The 24,543-nt window shown below is 36.3% G+C and overlaps 1 protein-coding gene across 1 annotated transcript in view; it reads left to right on the top strand.

Annotated features, from left to right (window-relative positions):
* The window catches only part of CEP89 (centrosomal protein 89), a 158,278-nt gene that overhangs the window by 50,297 nt on the left and 83,438 nt on the right, over positions 1-24,543 (top strand). Inside the window, 3 exon segments of the mRNA XM_020985037.2 lie at positions 11,616-11,666; positions 11,870-11,953; positions 18,350-18,453. Coding sequence (XP_020840696.1) covers positions 11,616-11,666; positions 11,870-11,953; positions 18,350-18,453 — 239 coding nt within the window.

The following is a 24,543-nucleotide window of genomic DNA, read 5'->3' as shown; positions in this document are numbered from 1 at the left end:
TATGGGGCTGGTGGGAAGGCAGACTTGGAGTAGCACTGAGACAGTGTCAGAGGTAATCTTGGTCTGTGAGGAGCTGCTGGGCTCAAGCAGCAACAGAGCTGAGCTGAGAACCACAATGTGAAGGAGCACACTTGAACTTTTTACTTGATTGGTTCCCCAAGTTATGTCAACTGTACAGGTCTAAGGAAAAGTTCTTGAATAATCTTGTGTGGGAATCTCAACCTCAGGATAGCAATATGTATTGAAGGCTATATAATTCCATTTGGGTAAGTGGAGGCTTGAGAAAAAAGGAAAGAGAAGTATCTTGATTATTTATAGGCTTGGGTAGGAGTCTTTTGCATTTTTTCTCCTGTCTATCTTATATAGTTTATTAGACAGTGTTTGTTTGCATGGTAGCTGAGTGTCTTTTTTCCTTTTTTACAGAGAATAGCAAATTCTGATTTCCTAAGGAGAGTCCCAGGTAGGCACAAGATGAGCTAAATTCTGATGTTTTTATGGGGAAACCAATGGAATAAGCCAAAGAATAGAATTAGAGAGAAGATCCTACCTTGTTAACCCACAACTATTTTTCTGGGCCACTTGATATGCGGATATATGTGCTAGATGTAGTTATTAATTATGATAGCTGAGCTAAGGGCTCCAGCAAAGTGGAAGCTAATGAAAAGTTATTTGAAACTAAGAACTGGTGAAATCGGGAGGAATAAATTCCATTTCCCAAGGGACTTCTGGGCTGATTTCTGAGTCCCACATTCCATTGCCAGGAGCATTGGTAAGAGGTGAGTCAAGTCCAGGGGACCCCAGGGTTCTATTAGGAAAACAAGATTTTATTGGCTACTTCTGCAAGACATGGATGTGAGAAATCAGTAATGTCAGTGATTTGACAGATTTGAATATGTACCTCAAAATATATTCCCTAGTAGCCCAGAACCTCTGGTCCCCAAACTAAGCTTTTTCCATAATACAGGATATCTTAATCTCTTTTGTGTTATGGACTCCTTTGGCAGTCTGGTGAAGCCTGTTGACCACTTTTTAGAGTAATGTTTTAAATGCAAAAAATAAAACACATGGTATTAAAAAGGAAACAAATTATATTAAAATAGATAGCAAAATATATTTTTTAAAAAGCAAGTTTATGAACTCCAAGTTTAAGAAACCTGTCCTAACATGTCTCTCCTTCACCAAACTGCCTGATATATTATATATTTACTTATATGTGAACATGTTGTCCTCCCTGCCCTCCTTACCCATAGTAATTCCTTTAGGTCAGTGTCTATCTAATTTTTAGCTTTGTACCTCCAGTGCCTGAAAATAGTAGGTGTTTAATAAATGCTTTTTGAATGAAAGGATGAATTTAGTTTTTCCCTTTTCTGTCAAGCTTAGGTAAAGATATCATAATGACTATGATCCAGTTTTCCTATTGACTTTGCACAGACCAGAAGACCTAGTGAGATATTGAAAAAGGGAACACTTACTAGTACCCTAGGCAAGAATAGTCAGAAATATGGAACTTTATAAGGGTGAAGAAAAGTGATAACCAAATGGGCTCTCAGAAAAGGAAGAGGAATAATGAAGAGAAAAGAAATAATAGGAAATTTTTAGAAAATTCAAGAATTATTTTGGATCCAAAAAAAAAAAAAACCAAAAGCAAAGAGAAGACCCAAAAAGGAAAAAAAATAATGACCTAATATCAATGATTGCTTTAAGAAATAACCTAGAGGCAGAGCCAGGATGGCAAAGTAAAGGCAGGGACTGTTCTGAGCTCTTCTCTAAACCCCTCCAAATAATTTTTTTAAATGACTCAACAAATTCTAGAGTAGCAGAACCCACAGAAAGATGGAGTGAAACAACTTTCCAGCCTAAGACAGCTTGGAAGTTTGGCCGGAAAGGTCTGTTGCACCAGGGTGAGAGAAGAGGGCAGTCCAGCACAAGCCAGCCAGGAGCAGGCTTCAGGGTGACTGAATCACTGGCAGCAGTGGTAATTTCCAGACCTCTTAGCCCACAGACACCAAAAACAACTTAGAAGGTCAGCAGGGAAGGTCTGTCACATCTGAGTGAGAGTGGAATGCAGTCCAGTGCAGGTTGTGCCAGCATAGCCTTGGTCCCAGCAAACTAGGATCAGACCTTGGGAATGACTGAATCATCAGCAGCTGCTTCTGGAGCTCTCAGCCAGCCCACAGATAGTAAGGGGGTCAAACAGCTGGTCAGAAGAAGATTAAAGGAGTCTCTTTGCTAACACTGAGGCAGGACTCTTGCTTTGCCCATACTCGGATCTAGGTCCCAATCCTACATGGCAGTCCCAGGGCAAGGAAGAGCACTAGCATGGCAGAGCTTGTAGCAGCGGTGGAGAGGGAACCCCCCTCCCAATTCCAAGGCAGAAAAGACTGTTTGTGGTTGCTCACAGATCAGAACACAGGCCAGGAGAGTAGAAAACATCTCTCCTTAGATCATACCACCTTGGAAGAACTGAAAACTTACAGGTCCCTAGAAGTATCTCTGAAAACAGTTGTACAAAACCCCTGAAGCTTGGGACAGTATGTCCTCCCCGCCCTAGAAGGAGAGCCCTATTTTAACAAATAGTTAAAAGTCAAGTAATAGGCTGGGAAAATGAGCAAACAATGGAAAAAAAAACTATTGAAAGTTATTATGGTGACAAGGAAGATCAAAACACACACTCAGAAGAAGATAACAAAGTCAAAGCTCCTACATTCAAAGCCTCCAAGAAAAATATGAATTGGTCTCAGGCCATGGAAGAGCTCAAAAAGGATTTTGAAAATCAAGTAAAAGAGGTAGAGGAAAAATTGGGAAGAGAAATGAGAGTGATGCAAGAAAATCATGAGAAAAGAGTCAACAGTTTGGTGGAGACACAAAAAAACCCTGAAGAAAATATCACCTTGTAAAACAGACAAGGCTAAATGGTAAAAGAGATTTAAAAAGTCAATGAAGAGAAGAATGCCTTAAAAAGCAGAATTGGCCAAATGGAAAAAGAGGTCCAAAAGCTCATTGAAGAAAAGAATTCCTTAAAAATTAGAATGGAGCAAATGGAAACTAATGACTTTGTGAGAAATCAAGAAACAAAATAAAACCAAAAGAATGAAAAAATAGAATACAGTGTAAAATACCTCATTGGAAAAATAACTAACCTGGAAAATAGATCCAGGAGAGATAATTTTAAAATTCTTGGACTACCTGAAAGCCATGGTCAAAAAAAAAAAAAGAGCTTAGATATTATCTTTCAAGAAATTATCAAGGAAAACTGTCCTGATAATCTAGACCAGAGTGTAAAATAGAAATTGAAAGAATCCGCTGATTGTCTCCTGAAAGAGATCACAAAATGAAAACTGCTAGGAATATTGTAGCCAAATTCCAGAGTTCCCAAGTCAAGGAGAAAATATTGCAAGCATCCAGAAATAACCTAGAACTTTTCACAAGGCACACCAGATTGAATGAACTAGTGAAAGGAAGAGTATTTATTAAGAGCTTACTATGTACAAAGCACTGTGCTAAGTGTTCAGGATACAAACATAAAAGGAAGATAGCCTGTGCTCTTAAAAATTTCACATTTTAACATGGGGAGCCACACATAGGAAATTTTAGCTGAGTGAAAGGTCCCATGGTCCTTAAGGTACAGCTACAAACCGGATGGCAAGACATCTTATTTACTTTAGTGATTTCCATTGCTAAAACTATATCCATTTCTGATGTTGAGCCATTTGACATTGCTGAGATCTTTGGAGGTGAGAACTTTCTTTTCTAAGTCTCCAGTAGCTGTGGCTGCTGAAGAGGGAGGGGGCTGAAATATCTATAGAAGTAGCTGCCAGGCCCCATTTCAACAAGACTTAATTCCCTGGATAATAGCTGCCAGGGCTTGTTTGGGATCAGGAAAAGTGACCTGAGGGACAGTGGGTCTGGGAGTAGGTAGTGGTGGTGGTTTGAATTTCTTGGCACACACTACTTCCTGATCACACCTTAGAGTGTCTTGCTGCATCAGCTAGATTGCTTGCATGCCCTGGGTGTGGCAGTTGGTTGGCGATTGATGGGGATGGCTGGTCCTGTCTCCACAGATGATTCTTTTCAGTGATCATTTTGGGGGTAGGGATAGAAGTAGGGCCAGTGATCTGGAAAACAGTGCCATTGGTATTCCCAGGAGTCTTGGGCTTACCTTCTGTGAATAGCATTTGGTCAGCAGTTGGTGGTGGCAAGGATGGCAAGTCCATTCTCCACACAGATTGTTCCCCCTCAGTAATGGCTTTGGGGACAAGACTGGAATCAGGACTGGTGGTCTGGGAGACACTGTTATTCCCAGCGCTCTTAGGCTCAGGATCCTGGGCTTCTTTCATTAGGGTCTGAGGGAAAGTGATGGTTGAGATAAGGAAGTGCTTTTCCTTACTACTTCAGCTAGTCTAGCTTGCCTGCGATGTGGATGGCAAATTAAGTAATAAATATTCTGTTTTAAAAAAAATGAAAAAGCAACTGATATGGAAAAAAAATGAACACAGAAAAACAGTTGGAGATGCAGGAATTGAGCACTGATCCAACCCTTCTGGATATTAGTTTTGAATTGAGTAAGAAAAATGACTAAACTGTCCATGCGTTTTAATCCAATGACCTCACATGGGAACTAGTAGCTCAAGTTAGTCAAAGACAACAGCAAAGGCTCAGTATATACCAGAATATTCATAGCAACACTCTTCATGGTATCAAAGAGCTGGAAACAAAGCAGTTCGGTTTGGTTTGGACTCCACAGAACATCATGTTCGCATGCCAGGTATCTCCTGGTGGCATTCTTTTTTTTGTTTGTTTGTTTTTTGTTTTTAGGCAATTGGGGTTAAGTGACTTGCCCAGGGTCACACAGCTCTTAAGTGTCAAGTGTTTGGTCTGAGGCTGGATTTGAACTCAGGTACTCCTGACTTCAGGCCGGTGCTGTATCCACTTTGCCACCTAGCGGTCCCCCTACCCCCCCGGTGGCATTCTTCCCCAATTAGATTGTAAGCTCCTTGAGAGTCTGCCTCAAGGAGACTGTCTGACTTCGGACTTTCTTTTTTTTTTGTTTTATCCCCAGCGCTTAGCATAGTGCCTGGCACAGAACAGGCACTTAAATAAATATTTATTGAATTTAATTTACTGAATTGAAAAAAAAACCTATGGTATATGAATGCAGTAAAATGTGGTATATAAACGTAGTAAAATATTACTTTAATAAATGATGACTATAATGAATTCATAGAAACAGAAAATTTGCAGAACAAAATAAGCAAATTCCACCTAAAATATATACAGTCATGACAGTGTAAATGGAAATATCATTAAAAGGAAATCAGACTCTGAGTATCTGAAAAACCTGAGAAGATCCTGGAGAACAGATTTCATGAAACATGCTTCCTCATTTGTGGTAGAGAAGTGATAGTGGGGGACTGTGTTGTATATTTTGTCCCATCTGGTCACTGTATTGGATATTTAAAAATTTTTTTTTACTTATTTTGACAAAGTAGTATTCAGTTGGTTGGAGACACAGAGGGTGGATGCTTCCCACCCACAATTTATTGATATCAAGATAAAGTCTATTTTCAAAGAAATATTCATTCATATAAAAAAGTATAGATTTTATATAATGCTGTTAAGTACAATATAAATTAAATGTATTGTTAAAATATTTAATATTTCAATAATTAATATTTGATAAATTGATTAATATTGATTACTATTGATAAAGAACTGATATTTGTAAAAACAAAAAAGCAAAATGTAATAGCATGGAGAGGTTGGTGGAATACTAAAATATGTGGAATCAATGAGAAATTGAATTATTTTGCTAACTGCAAAAATAGCTGAAGTGTCTGACAGACTAATCAAGAAAACATGCTGAAAAATTAACTCATCTGGGAGAAGGCTTGATGTTAGAGGCAACATGGTATGATGGATACAGTGCTCGACTTTGATTCAGGAAGACTTAGATTTAAATCCCTTTGATAATTAGTGGTGACTTTAGTATTAGTAAAATGGGGATAATAACAATGCTTATACCTAGCACAGAGCTTCTTGAGGAAAGGGATCCTGTTTTTGCTTTTCTTTGTATCCCTAATGCTTAGTTCAGTACCTGGCACATGGTAAACACTTAAATGCATGTTGACTGACTGTGCAGACTTTAAAAGTTCCATATAAATCTGACTTATCAGCAGTGTGCTTAATCCAGCTTGAACCAGCTGAGAGGTGATTGTTAAATTGTCAGTGTGAGCGTTTATACCTGGGAAATCAGCAAAACTACAAATCAAGGCCTCAGTGTATTGTTTTGTTGGTTATCTAAGCTTAAAAAAGTTCTGGAGGAAATATTAATAATATAGATTAAACTTAAAAGTATGGTAGATATGTTGTGGGGTTTTTTTTGGAAGGGGGTGAGGGGAGAGTGGAGAATTGGTTAAGCATTTGCTAACATGCCACTGCTTACTTATTTGGAGGATAAATTTAGCAAGATAATTTTTTAAAAATTTTATATATTTTTTCTCATTACATGTAAAAACAATTTTTAACATTAAAAAAATTTTTTATTTCCAAATTCTCTCCCCCACTAATTACCCTCCTCCTTCCTTGAGAAGACAAGCAATTTTATATAGATTATAGATGCACAGTCACTTAGCAAGATAATGTAAGAGTCATTGACTGCCTGAAAAATATGGATAGTCCTAGAGTATCATATTTTAGAAAATCATGTAAGGAAATTTCCCAGAATTAAGGAGATCAAAAGAAAGACTATACATATCAACAAATCCACTGGATGCCAGCAGGAATAAATGCCAAATTAATTTACTCAAAAGCACTTTGTCATCAAACTCCAGAAGTGTGCTAATGGTGATTTTATGAGCTGTTAAGAAGGAAAAAAAAGTCTATCATTATGTAAATTATTCCTTCAAGCCATACAAACTTTAAAACTAAATACTAGATCCATAAATAGGAATTCATTATAAATATTGCCTAGGGTCAGCCAAACAATAGAGGGTGTGTGATGCAGTTGTCTCTTGATATTAGGATTCAGCTGGGGGGGGCCGAATTATAGAATTGTTGATATGATTTGAAAACTCTTCTTTTGGAATTGTGATTTAGTGACTATTAGGGCAACATGTAAAGTTTGTCTTGGTTGCTGTCTAATAGTCACAAATAGGTTTGAAGTTGGGGAGAAAATGAAAGTGTCATTTGGTGTAATGTAACTCTGGTGTCAAAGTACTCCTGGATGAGGAAATCCAGGTAAACTTCCCTTAAATTTTCTCTGACTTGGGTTTTTTGCCTCCACTAAGGAGCTCCTTGGCTGGTCCTGCCTTGGATACTTGTTTAAATTTCCCATCATCCCATATACCTTACCCTGGGGATTGAAGAAATTTCAAGATAGCTCCAAAAAAATTAATCATGTCAATAAACATTAAGGTTCTACTCTGTGTTAGGCAATATACTAAGCCCTCAGAATACAAAGTTAAGAGTCTCTTCTCTCAAGAAGCTGACAGTCAAATGGAGGGAAGCAACATGCAAACAACTATGTAAAAACACAAAATAAAGATGATAAATTAGAAATAATAGAAAGCACTAGTATTAAAGGGAATTGGGAATGGCTTCCTGTAGAAGGTGGCAATTTTTAGTTTGGACTTGAAGGAAACCAGGGAAGCCGGGAGACAGAGATGAGGAAGGAGAATATTCCAGACATGGTGGGAAAGCCTGGATTTGGGAGATAAGAGTGTCTTGTTTGAAGAACAGCAAGGAGGCCAGCATTACAGGATCACAAGAGTACGTGGGAGAGAAAGGGGTAAAAAGATATAAGAAAACAAGAAAGGTAGGATGCGACCAGATTGTTAAGAGGTTTAAAAGCCAAACTGAGGATGTTCTATTTAATCCTGGAGGTAATAGGGATTTACTGGAGGTTATTGAGTGGGGGAGTGAAATATTCAGTGTTGGGCTTTAGGAAGATAAATTTGACAGCTGAGGGGAGAATGGACTGGCACGGTGAGAGACTGAGGCGGGGAGAGGTTATTGCTGTAGGTCTAAGTATGAGGTGGTAAAGGCCTGTTCTAGGGTGTTGGCAATATCAGAAGAAAGAAGGGTCCCATAGGAGAGATGTTACAAAGGTAGAATTGACACAACTTATCAACAGATTGGATATTATAGAAGGAGTAAGAGATAGGGGAGTTCAGGATCATACCTAAGTTGCAAGCCTGAATGATTTCAAAGACTGTAGTAGTGATAGGAAAGTTTAAAAATGGGAAGAAGGAAGGCTTTGTGGTAAAAGATAACAGTTGAGTTTTGGACATGTTGAGTTTAAAATGTATATAGGACATCCATTTTGAGATATGAAATAAATATTTAGAGATATGAGACTGGAGGTTAGGAGAAAGGTTTGAGCTGGAAAAGTAGCTCTAAGAATTATCAGCATAGAGATGATAATTGAATCTATGGGAACTGATAAGATCACCAAGTGAAATAGTATGTAGAGAGAAAGTGGGCTCAAGACTGAGCCTTGGGGAATACCCACAGTTAATGGGAGACCTGGATCAAAGTCCAGCAAAGGAAACTGAGAAGAGGTCAGACAGATGGAAAATCAGGAAACAGTAGTGTCATGGAAACCTTGGGGATGATCCCTGATTCGATGGAAGGACTTAATAACAGAACAGAACAAAAAAAAAGTAAATAAGTAAAATAAGAAAAACAAAAGTAAAACATGGACTAGTTCTTTGACTATGGGCATAGCAAAAGAAAAAAAATAATAAATGAGGTGGAGGGAGAGAGAAGAGAAGGTAATCTTAGATTGATCTTTTATCTAGGAAAGGGTAGAGGGCAGGAAAGCCAACTCTATTGTAAAACAGTAGCAGGAATTTTGGAACTATATATTGTTGCATGCATTGTGTATAATTGGACAAATTCTAGAGATCTAGTGGATCTTATTCTTACTGATAAAATAGATCTAGACTGTAACCCAGGGTGTGTTCCTTCCACAAGGATTTCCAGCTCTGGACTCACCCTGCTTGGGTTCAGTTCTGAGAGGCTGAATGACCCACCAAAGAATGACTGGTCAGTGTTCTCTCTGACTTTTCTTTTCTGGCTCATTGCCTCATCTCTAGAGTAGAACTCTGAGACATCTTTGAAGCTTGGCATAAGAGGCCATCCCCAAAAGTAGGGGGTGACAGGATCACTTTTATAAAAGGTACTCAAACAAAATACGTTTCAAAAAAGGACAGTGGTTTATTTTTTTCTACCACAGAAAATGCTTAAGATATAAAAGACTTATAAGCATATTAACAAATATAAATATTTGTCATTTGTGTGAAAACACAAAACAGTAATCCATTGTGCTTGTTATACTCTTGGGAGGTAAATTTTGTGGGTTTACTGAAGAGATATTTAGGATATTTCATATTCACCTGTGGCATGCACTATTGGAGCATCTCACAAGGTCCAAATCTCCTAGTCAGCTTTTTAAATTCATCAGGTTTCAAGATGGTCTTGTTGGTACTCATTTTCTCTTCTGAAAAACATGCTGTTAATAGGAATCACTTCCTGTCGGACAGTCAACACCCAGCCTCCAGAACTCCCAGACAGTCGTTAAAGTAGCTGCCAGAGGTACAAACGTCACTTTCTCAGTGCTGTTATCTACTGACTTTTGCTCAGGAATGGAAACAGAAAGCCACAATAAGCAAACAACCAGGAACTCAAGCTTGCCTTGGCCAGCACAGCATGTTCTTGGCTACCATATGCATGTAGCTGTCATTTAATTTGGGGTGGGTGGTGGGAATGGGAGTTGTGAAGGACATAGAAATTCCCTATGACCAAATCAAGTGCAAGGGAGAAAAAGCACTGGATGGTCTCCAAATGAGGCAGAACCCAAAGGTTTCTCCCCAGCTCTTCTTATAACCCACAGATAGTGGCTCTTCCAGACTTAGTCATCAGTCATCTTTGAGATACTTCTTGAGATACAGAGATACACATGGGGACCTATCAAGAGTTGCATTCCAGAATTTATATCTTTCAGTGCTGAGCCAGAGCAGATGTCTGGCTCCATGGGAAATGCTTCTCTTCTCATGCCCTGCAATTTGATCCAACTGCATTGTGGGGCTCATTTGATCAGGAGTCCCCTAATCATCCTTCCCACCATAATTGTTTTTCCCTAATCACAAATTTTTCCTCAATTTTGTCTTGTGATATTCTAAATATTTGATTTTTGCGTAATATTTTTGTTCTTAAGGAGTTTGCTTGGATTTGATCTCCTTTTACTTCTCTAACAGATCAAGTATTTTGGTACAGTGGAAAGGTACTAACTCCGGAGTCCTAGGTTCAAATTCTGCTTCTGACGATTATTGCATGTGTAAGTGACCTTGGGAAAGTCACTGGGCCTGTTTCTTCATCTGTCTAGGATGAAGGGCATTTGATGGCCCCTGATTTCTCTTTCAACTCTGGGTGTAGGTTCCCTGAACTAATACATGGATATTTTAATGAAACATTTAATTAGCCTTGAGTAGTCTTTTTTTTTTTTTGGTGGGAGATTTCATTGCTAGATAGGTATCTCATAGTTGGACTTTGCAGTCATCATAGGTTAGGGGTAAGCAGTCTTTCAAAAGGGGAGTGTCAGATTGATTATTTTGTTCTTGTAGTATAAGAAGGAAAGATAGAATGAGGGGATTCATAAGCCTTTTAAATAAAATACAGGGATCCTTTTAAAAGACTAAGTCTATTAGCTGTTAACAATTTAGTATGAATTTGTTGTATAGTTGTTTCAGACTCTTTGTTACCCCATTTGGGTTTTTTGTTTGTTTGTTTTGCTTAGGTAGTCAGGGAGAAGTGACTTGCCCAGAGTCACACAGATAGTAAGTATCTGGTGTCTGAGGTCGGATTTGAACTCAGCTTCTCCTGACTCCAAGACTGGAGCTCTATCCATTGCACCACCTAGCTGCCCCAATTTGGGGTTTTCTTGGCAAAAGTACTGGAGTGGTTTGTCATTTCCTCTTCAGCTCATTTTATAGATCAGGAACTGAGTCAAACAGGGTGAAATGACTTGCCCAGGGTCACACAGCTAATAAGTATCTGAAGTCAGGAAGATAAGTCTTCCTGACTGTAGGCCTGGTAATCTATCTACTGTGCCACCTAGCTTGAATTAGTGTTGATTACTGTAATTATATTATTAATGCAGCTACAGTGAGGTACAGGAGTTTTAATTAGGGTAGAGTCAAAATTAAAGTTTTGGAGAGTAGGGTACATTAGAAGAGAATAGGTTTGGGGAGGATGAGTTGTGAGCAAAGGCTTTGTGTTACAATGAAATGAGATCACTAAATGTACTGGTTAGGAGGCAGGAAGAAGAATGCTAAAGACTTAGTTCACCTACTTTGTAATTTTGTCTAATGTCAGTAGTTTGTTGAAAATAGTTCTCAATGAATCCTTTGGCTTAAATGCCACATGTTTTGTTTTTTTTTGTTTATTTTTAATGGCTGGTAATAGATTGAGAGTAGAAAACTTGGAATTAATTAATTTTTATTTTATTTATTTTAATAATATTTATATATTGAATATATTGAATAATATTTATTAATAATTTGTATTTTTAACAAAAATCTCTTTAACTTTCTCTTCAATTTTTATTCTGTGCTTAGAATAAAGAAATTGAAGGTCTTCCATTCAAGGGGCCTCCACCACCTTGGCTGGTAAGTGAAAAAAACCTATCTTTAATATTCATATTTGAATTGCCTGGGCTAGACATACACAAGTTAAGTTGTGCAGTTATTAAACTTTACTACTAGTTTCAAATAAAGTGAAGTTTCTTGCTAGCATTTCATTATTGAAAGGTAAATAAAGATGTAAAGATGTAAATAAAGTATTTATTTCCTTTAATTTTCTTTTTCCTTAGTTGGATAGGAAGTATTTATCACCATTACTCTTAGCCTATGAAGATAGAATGAAAGAAAAGGATGATCTAAATGTCATGCTTGAGGTATGTTGCACGTCTTAGAAGATGATGGATTTTGAAATAAAGGAGCTTTGAAGTTGAGATATTTTGAAGGTGGGTATTTTCAAATTTTGGACTTTTTAGCAGTCTTTGTATTTGGAGCCCATGATTTATTTTTCTTGTCTTCTCTGTTAAGCAGGGGGGTTTGTTGACTTGTAGTGAGTTAGGGAAGGCAGCTGCCAATGTGATATGATTTCAGGGACCTCAGAGAATCCCTTTGTTGATAAAATAACTTCCATTATCTTCTGAGGCCTGAAATGCTACCATTCATTCTCTTAATTTTGGGCCCCATCATAAATGTACAGATGTCCAAATGAAGTACCAAATTAAACTTTATGAGTCATTGATACTTTAGTATGAATAGATTATTTTATATGAGCAGGATTTTCTGTGAAAAGTAACCAGAGAACATGAGGTCACTAGGTGCCTGAGTGGAATAAAAAGAGGGTGTTTTTCACTAGAAGAGAAAATGGTTTAAAAGGAGGATTCGGAAGATATTTAAGACAAAATTTACCTACTTCATATTTTGGAGGATCCAGTCCTGAAGAAAGGTATGAATTGAAGTATATGATAGTTCCTTCAGAGCTAAGTTTCAGTAGATTTATGTTTCACTCCTCACGGGAATGACTCCCAATCACAAAAGCACACTATTACTATGAGGGACCCTATCATAGCAGCTGTGCGTAGGGCTTCGAAGTCCTTTTGAATATGTCCTTTTGAATATGTGTAAAACTTCTAAGTCCTTTTATTTAAGGTCTAAATTAATTTCTGTTCTTAGAAGGATTCAGTGGAATCTTTTTCATCTTGTCTGGTCTCAAACTGTGCCTCACCCCATACCATCCAAATAATGAAATTTGAACTTAGTATACTTCATACTAAGTTTTCTCTGAAGATTTGAAAGGCAAGAGTGTCTTAATTTCCTTGTTGTTTTTTTTAAAACAAGAGCCTTTGGTCCTACTTCTTTTATTTTATTAAGTACTTAATCCAAATAATTAAATGATTTAAATAAAAAATGATATTTCTCAGTTGAGTCTTAGTATTGAGTGAGATCAGTTTTTTCCTTTTGAGAAACCATCCAGTGTATTTGATATGCTTTTCACCATAGTAATAATATACTTAGTAATATCAAGGCACACATTGCAATTTAGTTTTTTTTAAAATAATATATTTATTTTTAGTTTTCAACATTCGCTTCCATAAGATTTTGAGTTTTAAATTTTCTCCCCCTCCCACTTTTCCTCTTTCCCCAAGGTGTTGTGTAATCTGATACAGGTTCTACTTATACATTCATGTTAAGCATATTTTCACATTAGTCATGATGTATAGAAGAATTAGAACTAATGGGAGGAACCATGAGAAAGAAGAAATAAAACAAAACAACAAAAGAAAAGGAGAGCAAATAGTATGTTTCTATCTGCGTTCAGACTCCATGGTTCTTTTTCGGGATATGGATGGCATTTTCCATCATGAGTCTTTTGGAGTTGTCTTAGATCCTCACATTGCTGGGAAGAGCTGAGTCTATCAAAGCCAGTTATCGAACAATGTGGCTGTTACTGGATACAACGTTCTCCTGGTTCTGCTCATTTCACTCAGCATCAGTTCATATAAGTCTTTCCAGGTTTTTCTGAAGTCTGCTTGCTCATCATTTCTCATAGCACAATAGTATTCCATTACATTCATATGCCACAACTTGTTCAGCCATTCCCCAATTGATGGGCACCCCTTCAATTTCCAGTTCTTTGCCACCACAGAAAGAGCTGCTAGAAATATTTTTGTACACGTGAGTCCTTTTGCAATTTAGTTTTTGAAGGTTCTTCCATAGGACAGTGACAAAATACCCACGTAGCTTCAGCACATGCTGAGCTAATCATGTCTGCAAATAAAGAGACTATATTGTTTGCTTTTGGGGCAAAATATTTGTTCAGACCAGAGATGTCATTGTTTTTTATTGTTAAAAATAGTAATGTAGCAGGAGACAGAGCCACGATGGCAAAGTAGCAGGAAGAAACAAACCAAGCTACAAAATTCATCTGAAGAGATCTAGAAAATGTAGAAGGGATTAAGACAGTTTTGCTGTGTGGCCATGGGAAATCTGTCATCAAAGTAGGAGTCATCACAAAGTGACTGACAGAAGAATCTAAGAAAAGAGACTGAAATTATCAAAGAGCTCAGGAGGAACAAAACTCAGTTAAAAAACCTGAGCGCAAGCATTTACATATGTGTGTGTGTGTGTGTGTGTGTGTGTGTGTGTGTGTGTACACATACACATGTACACAAAACTCATTTAAAAAACTTGAGCACAAGTATATACAAATACACACACACACACACACATGCAACAGAGAAGATCTTAAAATCTTGAAACAGATTTGAAGAGGGCCTTGAAAGTCATCAAATGAGTCCACAAATCTCTGAATAAGTATTGCAAGACAAATGAAATTAAACTAACAGCTAATAAGGCAAGGAACCCCATAGATTCCCATGAGAGTCTGTAATTATGGTCAGATATTCCTGAATGGTTCAAGAGAGAAATAATAATAATTGTGAAGGCAGAATTTATATCTTGTACAGCAGAAATAATTGGCAGGACATAAAAATTTGAATTCATAGTGGCTAATCTTTCCATTGAAGCTAAAGAGACAACTAATTGAGAGTACAAATATACAAAAGTGAAGCATGACATGGAAGAAGAGAAGCAAAAACCAATAATATTTTTTAAAACAATGATATCTATAACAGCAAAGCATATTAATTTTCAATATAGGATGCATAGAGACAATTTAAGGATTGTAGGTCTCCCAGAAGAACACAGCAATTTTTTAAAAATTTCAAATCATAATTCAAGAAATAATACAAGAAATCTACCTAGAACTTCTGAATACAGAAAACGATACCAATTGAAAGAAACCACAGAGAGCCTCCAGAAAAACAAACAAAAACCCTATACTATAAACTCCAAGTTATATAGTGGTTAGATTTAACAATTCCAGTGACAAACAACAAATTCTGTAAATGACTAGGAGAAAACCTTCAAATATAAAGGAAAAGAAATTCATATAACTGTCTTACTGCACTTACTGCAGTGCCTGATACACCAGGCTCTTAATAAACACACTGTCTTTGTCTCTGTCTCTCGCTCGCACTCTTCTTGGTGGTCAGAGAGATCACCACCTCTGAGAGAGTGTTACGTGTCCATTGACAGTATCTCACCTCCTAAGAAAGAGAATCAGAGCTTCTGAGGGCAGGTGACATCCAGAAGGACGGGAGAACATGGGAACCAATTTAGTGGAAATGGATGGAAAAGAAAATAATTATGGAGAGGTCATTGGTTAGAAATGGATCTCGTACGTGATCAAGGTCACAGGAGAATTCCTACCATGTGGCAATATTCTGTCTTCTGCAGGAATTGATACTTCTAGGAGTGAGACAGCAGAAATAAGGTAGGGGCAAGACCTAGAAGGTATTAACATAGAAATCATTTAGAAGAGGGAATTCAAAATAGATACTTTAAAAGTTTCAATTTCACAAGAAACACAGAGACTAAAATAAAGAATAAGTGTGTTTAAGGACCATGAATCAAGGAATAAAAGTTTAGGACAGATATATACAGGAAAGAATTGACAGAGAATGAAGGGAAATTCTTTTTTAGAAAAAGATTGCGGAATAAGAAACCAAAATGTAACAGAAGTCAAATGGCAATGTTATATAACTATTTAAGTGAGAAGAAAAAAATACAGGGGAAGAATTAGCTAGATGAAAAGAAGAAAGAAAAAGGAATTAATTAATAAGTAAAATTCTAAAGCTCATAGCCAGTAGGAGGTTGTGGACTTAGGTGAGGTTAAAAAGGGCAAGTTGGAATAGGGTTCCCTTAAAGTAGATGAAGTAAAAATAACTAACTAAACAAAGTGTTGTCCTTAAGAGGAAGAACCAAAAAAAATTTTAAATCAGTTCAGAAAAAAAATATTAGAGATAAATGAAGGAAAATGTAAACCTGACTCAACTTTAAATATGAATGGATTAAACAACTCAATAAATAAGAAAGTGACAGATTGGGAAAAGGATACAAAACAAGAAACATATTAAAAAGTAAAGACATTTGTAAAATAAAGAAGCTGGAACCAAAGATACTACGCATCAAGTAAATCCAAAAAAGGAGGACCTGCAATCATGCTATTAGACAAAGCAAAAACAAAATTTTTCCACATGGAGGTAAAGAAATTATGCTGAAAGGAGCCATAGACATCAAACCGATTTCGTTATTAAATGTATGCTCTCGCCTTAGCCTCTAACTTCATCAAGGAAAAATGAACCAACTTGCAAGAAAACCTTGACGTTAATACAATAATAGTACGAGATTTTAGTATTTTCTTGTTTTGGATAAATCTAGCAGAAAGATAAAAGAAAGGAAAACATAGAATTGAACAAATTGCTGGAGAAATCGGAGCTAAAAGATTCATGGTGTCTTCTAAATGAGATTGCTAAAGAATATACATGTTTTTTCAGCACTGCTTTTATAAAAATTGATCATGTATTAGGGCACAGAGATATTGTAAACAAATATAAAAAGGCAGAAATAGTAAACACATCCCTTACATATGATAATGCAATAAAAAATAGTACTGATGTCAGAGAGCAGAAAGCAAAGACTCAAATGGAGACTTAACAGTGGGCCAAAAACATCATAAAGACAATGAAAAATTATGTGGGAAAAAAGTGATAATGATGAAATAACTGAAATTTCTGGGATGCAGCTAAACCAGCCTTTAGGAGAAAAAGTATATCCCTAAAAATATGCATTTGAACAAAATTTAAAAAGATGACTAATGAACTGAATATGCATTGTAGAAAATTAGAAAGCCAGTAAATAACCCCAAAGCAGACACACAAGAGGAGATACTGAAAATTACAGAAATAGATAAATCCAAAAGATTAAAGAAATGATAACCAAAACTAAAAGCTAGTTCTTTGAAAAGACTAACAAAATTGCTAAGCCTGAAGGAGGGTATTGTAATAGTTCAGGTGAGAGGTGATACGAATTGATGAGTGGAAAAAAAGATAGATTTGAGAAATGTTGTGCAGATAGAAATGACAAAAGTTGGTAGCTGATCCAATATGTGGAATGAGAAAGAGAGGCATGTGTGACTGGAAGAATGGTGGTGAACTTAGCAGGAAGAGGGAAATTCAGAAGAGGGATAGGTTTGCCTACTTATCCTATGGTACTTCCTTTTCCCAGTGAAAACAAAAACTGTTGGTGAGGGGGAGAGCTTATTCTGGGATCACTGCTCCAGAGGGCAGAGCCTGTAGGTGCTTGCTGCCTGGCTGCTATGACAGGGTGAGAGAATAGGGCAGACTTTAGGGGTGCTATCCTCAGAAGCAGCTAAGTGGTATAGTGCGGAGCCTGGAGACAGGAAGACTGGAGTTCAAATGTGGATTCAGACACTTAGTAGCTGTGTGTCCCTGGGCAAGTCACTTAACTTTGGTTTGTTTCACCTTCCTCAACTGTAAAATGGTAATTGTACTAGCACCCATCTCCCTGGGTTGTTGTGAGGATCAAATGAGATAATATTTGTAAGGTGCTTAGCACAGTGCCTGGCACATAGTAGATGCTATATAAATGTTGTCTATGCTGCTGCTGCTGCTTCTGTGGTACAGGGGGCCATCAGAATATTTCCTGCCACAGCTTATGCTGGTAGCTGGGTCAAAATAAGTTAAGGCTGCCTTGAGGGCCCCATCCCCTGTTCGGTACCAGAAGGCTAACAGGAGGTAGGATGCAGGTGCTTAAGAGGGTGCTGTGCCTTGCTCTTTTGGAGATAAGCCTATAGTTGGCTATACAGTTCAGGGGTAAGGTGGATGCATTTCATCTTCCCACACTGCCAGATAGTTTACATACTTGTTGGGTTTCAAGGTACGGCTCCTGCTTCAGAGACCATTGGCTTAAATGAGTTTCCCAGTATAAAAATTCCTCTCCTTGCTCTGGAAAAGTATAACAAGAATTTATGTTTTTTTCTTTTTTATTTTCTAGTATAGAATTGGGGAAAAGAGGGAGTTCTCAAAGTATTTACCAATTTTTAAAAATATATATAAATACAATTAAGATCAGGGCACTGCAGTTTCACTTAATGCTTTGGGGCTCTGTGCCATGAGAAAGTGTTAGCCATGGGAGACACTATATTAAGGTTCTTATAGTAACCAAAACCCCCAGGTGCTAGTAAACCAAAACATTTCTTTATTATGAATTCAGTGCTATGGCAGGTTCCATGAGTGTTAGTCAGTACAGCCAAGATTTAATTGATTTTATTCAAAGTAACAATTCTAGGGTAAAGGCAATAACTATCTGTACATTTCAGTTTTTGTAGTAAATTTACATTAATTTTATTTCAGGAAGAAATGAAAATGTTCAAGGTACGAGTAGAAGAGGTGATAAAAGAGAATGAAACACTCCACCAAGAACTGAATAAAAGTAGTCCTCTCACCAGTAAGGAATGGCAAGTAATGTTACTTTTTTAGTATATTGGTAACTTTTTTTTTTAAATGAGTTTTTGTTGATATTTTCTCTTTTTTCCATTACTATAAAATCCCTCTACTAGAGCCATCCTGTATAGCAAATAGTATTTATTAGGGAGGGGGAAAAAAAGTCAGCATAACTGATTGATATATTGAAAAAGTCCAAAAAGATGTGCAGTGTGTAACACTTGTGGACCTCCCCCATCTATAAAGAAGTAGGTTTGGGGTGTCTTCTTATATCACTTCATTCAAATCCCATTTGATCTTTATAATTTTGTTACATTTAATTTTTATTTTTTTGATGTGTTGTTTTTCTGTTTACATTGTTGTAGTTACTGTGTATATATTTTTTTGGCACTGCTTACTTTACTTTGCATCAGTTCATATAAATCTTTCCATGATTCTCTGTATTCATCAAACACATAATTTCTTACAGCACAATAATATTTGTTATATTCACATATAACATTTTATTTTTTTAGCTGTTCCCCAATTTGATGGGCATGTACCTTGTTTCCAGTTCTTTGCCACCACAAAAAGTGCTGCTGTAAATATTTTGGAGAATCTGGGGAGCTTTTTCTTACCAATGGCTTCCCTGATGTATAATCTTAACCATGGAGTCTTTTGTTCAAAGGCCATGGGCGGTTAGTGACTTTATTTGCATAGTTCCAAATTGCTTTCAAAAATGGTTGCACCTTTTCACAGCTCCAGTGACAATGTATTATTAGTGTGCCTATCCTTCCACCACTCTCCAACATTGATTGTTGCCATTTTTCTGTCATATTTAACAGTGTGCAGGGTTATTTTCATTTGCATTTCTCATTAGTAATTTGGAGGATTCCTTCTCGTGGTTGTGAATACTTTGCAGTTCTTCTTTTGAGAACCTTTTGTTTTTCACTTTTATCAAACACTGGGTTATTGAGTTTTATTTTTAAATCTCTCGTCTAGTTTGTTCCATTGATCTCTCTGTTTTGTAACCAGTACCAGATGGTGTTGATAACTGCTGTTTTATAATATGCTTTCAGGTCTAGAAGTGCTTGTCCTTCTTTATTCCTACTTCTGTCATTTCCCTTGATAGTCTCGATCTTTTGTTTTTTCCAAATGAATTTCGTTATTATTCTGTCAAGTTCTATAAAGTATCCCTTTGGGAATTTGATTGGTATTGCATTAAAAATGTAAATTAATTTTGATAGCATTTTCATTTTTATTATGTTGACATGGCCCAGCTATGAGCACTAAATATTCCTCCACCTGTTTAGGCTGTTCTTTTATTTTTTAAGGAGCACTTTGTGATTTAATCTATTTTTGTGTGTGTCTTTTGTGTACCTTGTGAAAGTGATTCCCAGACATTTTATACGTTTTGTACTTTTTTAGAATGGGATTTCTATTATTGCTTCTTGTATTTTGTTATTGTTGTATTGATTGTTATTAATATTATATCATTATTATAATATATTGCATATGTTATTATTATGTTATATTGAAATGCTGTTGATTTTTGAGGATTTAGCTATTGTATCAGTTACTATCTTCACTCCTTCCCTATGATTTTCCAAGTAAACCATCATATTATCAATTGATAGGATAGTTTTATCTATCTTTACTTTTCTTTATTCCTTTAACTCCTTTGTCTAGTCTCATTGCTATTGCTAGCATTTTCAGAACTATATCAAGTAATAGTGGGAAGAATGGGCATCCTTGCTGCACTCCTGTATTTACTAGAAAAAGTTGTAGTGTATCTCCATTGTATATGATGCTTGATTTTGGTTTTAGGTATGTGTGCTCTTTCTGATCATTTTTTTAAAAGTTCCTCTATGCCTATACTTTGTAGAGTTCTTAGCTTTAAAAAGTATTGTACTTTGTCAGACTCTTTTCTGAATCTATCACAATGATAATGTGGTTTTGGATGTTTTAGTTTTTAATATGATCATGTTAATTGTTTTCTAATGTTGAACCATGCTGCTGGATGCTGAATAATTTCTTGGATCAATGACTATTGTTTGTTGATAGGATTTTGTTCATAATTTTGAGTCAGTATTCATTAATGATATTGGCCTGTAGTTTTTTCCTGTGTTTTACCTTTCTCTGTTGTAAGTATGTTTGTGCCAGAAAAGGATTCTGGTAGGGTTCTTTCTTTTTCAGTTTTTGAGAATGATTTGTAAAGTTTAAGTACTAATTGTTCTTTAAAAGTTTGATAGAATTCTCCTGTGAATCCATCAGTATCAGGTTTTTTTTTTCTTTAGTACTTCTTTACTGAAATTGGATTATTTATATCTCTATCTGGTCTTCTGATAATTTGAATACTTTATATTTTTGAAGGTATTTCTCTTTCTTTTGTATGCTCAGCTTTGTTAGTATGTAACCATGCATAATATGTTTACATTATTGTTTTAATTTCTGAGGGTTTTGTTTCCAATTTATCTATTTCCCCTCTAATTTTTAAAATGCATGTTGATTTCATTAATGTTTCTTTTTCTATTTTGTTAATGTGTGTTTTTAAGGATATGATTTTCCCTTTGAGGACTCCTTTACCTGCATCCCAGAAATTTTGGTATATTGTTTCATCATTATCTTTTATGTAGTGTTTTTTTTTTAATGAATTGTTCTTTGATGCACTCATTATTTAGGATTTCATCATTAAATCTCCATTTGGGTCTGTAACTTTTGTTTGTGGTTACAAATCAATTTTTAAAAATATTTTAGTCTATAAATATGTATTAAGTATTTCTACCTTTCAAAATTTGTTTGCAATAGCTCTTTGCCTTATGGTCATTTTTTGGTAAAAGTTCCATGTGGTACTCGAGAAATATGCAGGGATGGGGAACCTGCGGCCTCCAGGGCATATGTGGCTTTCTAGGTCCATGGGTGTGGTCTTTTGACTGAGTCTTAAGTTTTACAGAACAGATCCTTTATTAATGAAATTTGTTCTGTGAAGTTTGGATTCAGTCAAAGGGCCTCACTTGTGGACCTAGAGGGCCATGTGTGGTCTCAAGTCCACAAATTCTCCACCCCTGAATATGCATATTCTTTTGCTGTCTTATTTAGAAGATGCCTTAAGTCTTTCAAATTTAGTTTCTCCAACAGTTTGTTCAGTTCTGTATTTTCTCTTTTGTTTCTGTTTCTGTGAGATTTATCCAAAACTGGGAGAGGGATATTGAAGTCTCCTATCACCATTTTGTTACTATCTGTGTCTTCTTGAAGCCCAGATCATGTTTCTTTTATAATTTTTATGGAAAGGCATTCGGAGTATGTTTTATTGCTCATATTGTTGTCTGTGGCTCCTTTCAGCTTAATATAGTTTTCTTTGTATGTCCTTTTTTATTTTTTAAAGGTTTGTTTTTGCTTTTTCAGCATGGTCGCAATTCATGCTTTTTTAGATTTCACTTCATGCATAGTAAATTTTATTCCCAACCCCTCAGTTTTATTTTGTGTTTATATTTGTTTTTTAAATATGTTTCTTATAGGCAACAGATTGTAGGATTTTATTTTCTTATCCAATCTGTCACTCTTTTTCATTTTATTGGATTTATTTAATCTATTCCCATTTAAAATTATAAGAATTAGGTTTATGTTTTCTTTCATCCATTGCTAATGTTTTGTTTTTTTCAAGTTATTTTTTCTCTTTCTTCTGCTGTAAACAATATATTATTTTCCTTCAGTTACGTTAATATTTGTTTTAAGGTGTCCTATTCTCATTAGATTTTTTCCCTCTTACCCCTGATTGCTTTCTCTCATTTGTTAACCCTTTCCCTGTGGAGTTTTGCATATTTTGTTTTCTTTAGTTTTGTTTTCTCTCCTGCTTTTATCTGGTTTTGTAATTTTTCTCTCCTCACCCCTTTTTTTCTACTCTAGCATTAGATTCCTCCTTCTCTTCTCATTCAACTAGTTCTTTTCATTTTTTTTTAAATTTCTTTTTTAGGCACTCTTTCCCCAAAAGGATTTCTCTTTCTCTTTTCTTTATCCCTTTTCTCTTTCTGCCTGCTCAAGACCCACATTCTGTGATTCATGACCCCTATAATTATGTGGTTTCTCTTGTTTCTCCACATTCCTCATGTAATCAAAATTTCCAAAGTATCTATTTTAGGCTCTTTTTTTCTATGCAGTTTCTGCCGTTGTCTTGTAGAGCTTGTCCATGGATTCCCCTTTTTCATGGTGCCTCGCTTCCAGAATGATGCCAATTATTGCATGTATCAGAGATGATACGGTCCCATGATAGGGCCCTTCTCCCACCACATCCTTAATTATGCTGCTCTCACAGATGTATAGCCATCTCTGTTTACTTTTTTTGTCTGTTTTTTCCTCAAAATTTCCTCCCTCAGTCTAAACTCTTCCACTCCCCCAGGTGCCACTTGCCCCCAGGGATTCCAACCTCATCTGATAAAAGAAATAGACTTTTTTAAGCACCAAAATCCTTCAGGCCATACACAGTGGAAGGTCCCTATCTCCCTTTGCTGACCCATTGGATCATTTATTAGTGGAACCCCCTCCCACCACCAAAGTAAGGCCTCATTCCTTTCCCCCCACTTTTCAATCCTTTTTATCTCCTCCTCAACCATTCCTCTGTAAATTTTTCTCTTTCTGAGACTACAGATGTCACCTTCCCCTCATTACTAGCCTTGATTTCACCCTGGTGCATAACTCACTCCTCTCTATGCCTCTGCGCTACTCCCTTCCTTTCATGTATTCTCCCATATTGTAATGTCATCCATTAAAAACAACAGCAATGACAACTGATTCTCCTGTAGGCAGGGTTCAGACAGGTTCTGTCCGTAGTGCTTCCTGTCTGTCTCTTCACTGTTATCTCTCCCAGATTTCTACCTTCACCTCTGTCTTCTTGTTGTACAGTTAGAAAGAGGTCCATTACTGGTCTTTCTGTTGTTACCCTTTTGCTGTTACTATTCTTGCCAGCTGTGTTTATACACTCCTGAATTTCTGTTTGGGATGTTTGAGAAGAAAATAATTGTTTCAAGTCTAGTTTTTTTTTCTAAAAACATTTCCAACACCTCATTATTATTGAATATCTCATCCAGAGCTCCATTACTCTTTTGAATACATTATTCCACTCTGTCTTCCTTTTTCTTGTAGTTACAGAATAGTTTTGTATGCCCAAAATGTGCATACCCTTTGACCCAGCAATAGCACTTCTAGGGCTGTATCCCAAAGAGATCATACAAATGGGAAAAGGACCCACATGTACAAAAATATTTATAGCAGTTCTTTCTGTGGTGGCAAAGAATTGGAAATTGAGAGGATGCCCATCAGTTGGGGAATGGCTGAACAAATTGTGGTACATGAATGTAATGGAATACTATTGTGCTATAAGAAATGACGAACAGGCAGACTTCAGAAAAACCTGAAAAGACATGTATGGACTTATGCTGAGTGAAGCAGAACCAGGAGAAAGTTGTATGCAGTAACACCCACGTTGTGCGATGACTAATGTTGATAGACTTAGCCCTTCTAAGCAACTGCAAGGATCTAAGACATCTCCAAAGGTCTCATGATGGAAAATGCTATCCACATCCAAAGAAGGAACTATGGAGTTTGAATGCAGATTGAAACATACTATTTGCTATTTTTTTCCTTCTGTTTTGTTTCCTCTTTCTTGTGGTTCCTCCTGTTTGTTCTGATTTTCCTTATACCATCACTAATGTGAAAATATGTTTAATAGGAATCTATATGTATAGCCTATATCAGATTGCACATTGTCTTGGGAAGAGAGGGGGAGAAAAATTTGAAACTCAAAAGCTTATGAAAGTGATTGTTGATGAATCAAAATAAATTTTTTAAAAAGTAAAAAAAAAAGAATAATTTTGTGTTGTTCAAATTTCCTTTCCTTTGTATTTGAGTTCCCTTGATCACTTAAAGAACTTGTTTCTGAATTAAATTATTAGACTGAATCACTATACATCTTTGAGTTTGTAGCCTTGGATATTTTTCTGGAGGTGATCTGTAAATACTTTCAATTGGTATTTTCTATGTTAAGAAGTTCTGGGCAGTACTTTGCTAGTATTTTATGCATTATGGTGGTAAGATTTTTTTTTGTCCCATTGTGTTATTCTTAGAGACTT

The sequence above is a fragment of the Phascolarctos cinereus genome, unplaced genomic scaffold (genome assembly GCF_003287225.1).
Source record: "Phascolarctos cinereus isolate Bilbo 61053 unplaced genomic scaffold, phaCin_HiC Scaffold_2;HRSCAF=192, whole genome shotgun sequence".
In the NCBI taxonomy this organism is placed as follows: Eukaryota; Metazoa; Chordata; class Mammalia; order Diprotodontia; family Phascolarctidae; genus Phascolarctos; species Phascolarctos cinereus.
Note: the sequence above shows the minus strand (reverse complement) of the source record. Positions and strands in the feature narration are given on the sequence as shown.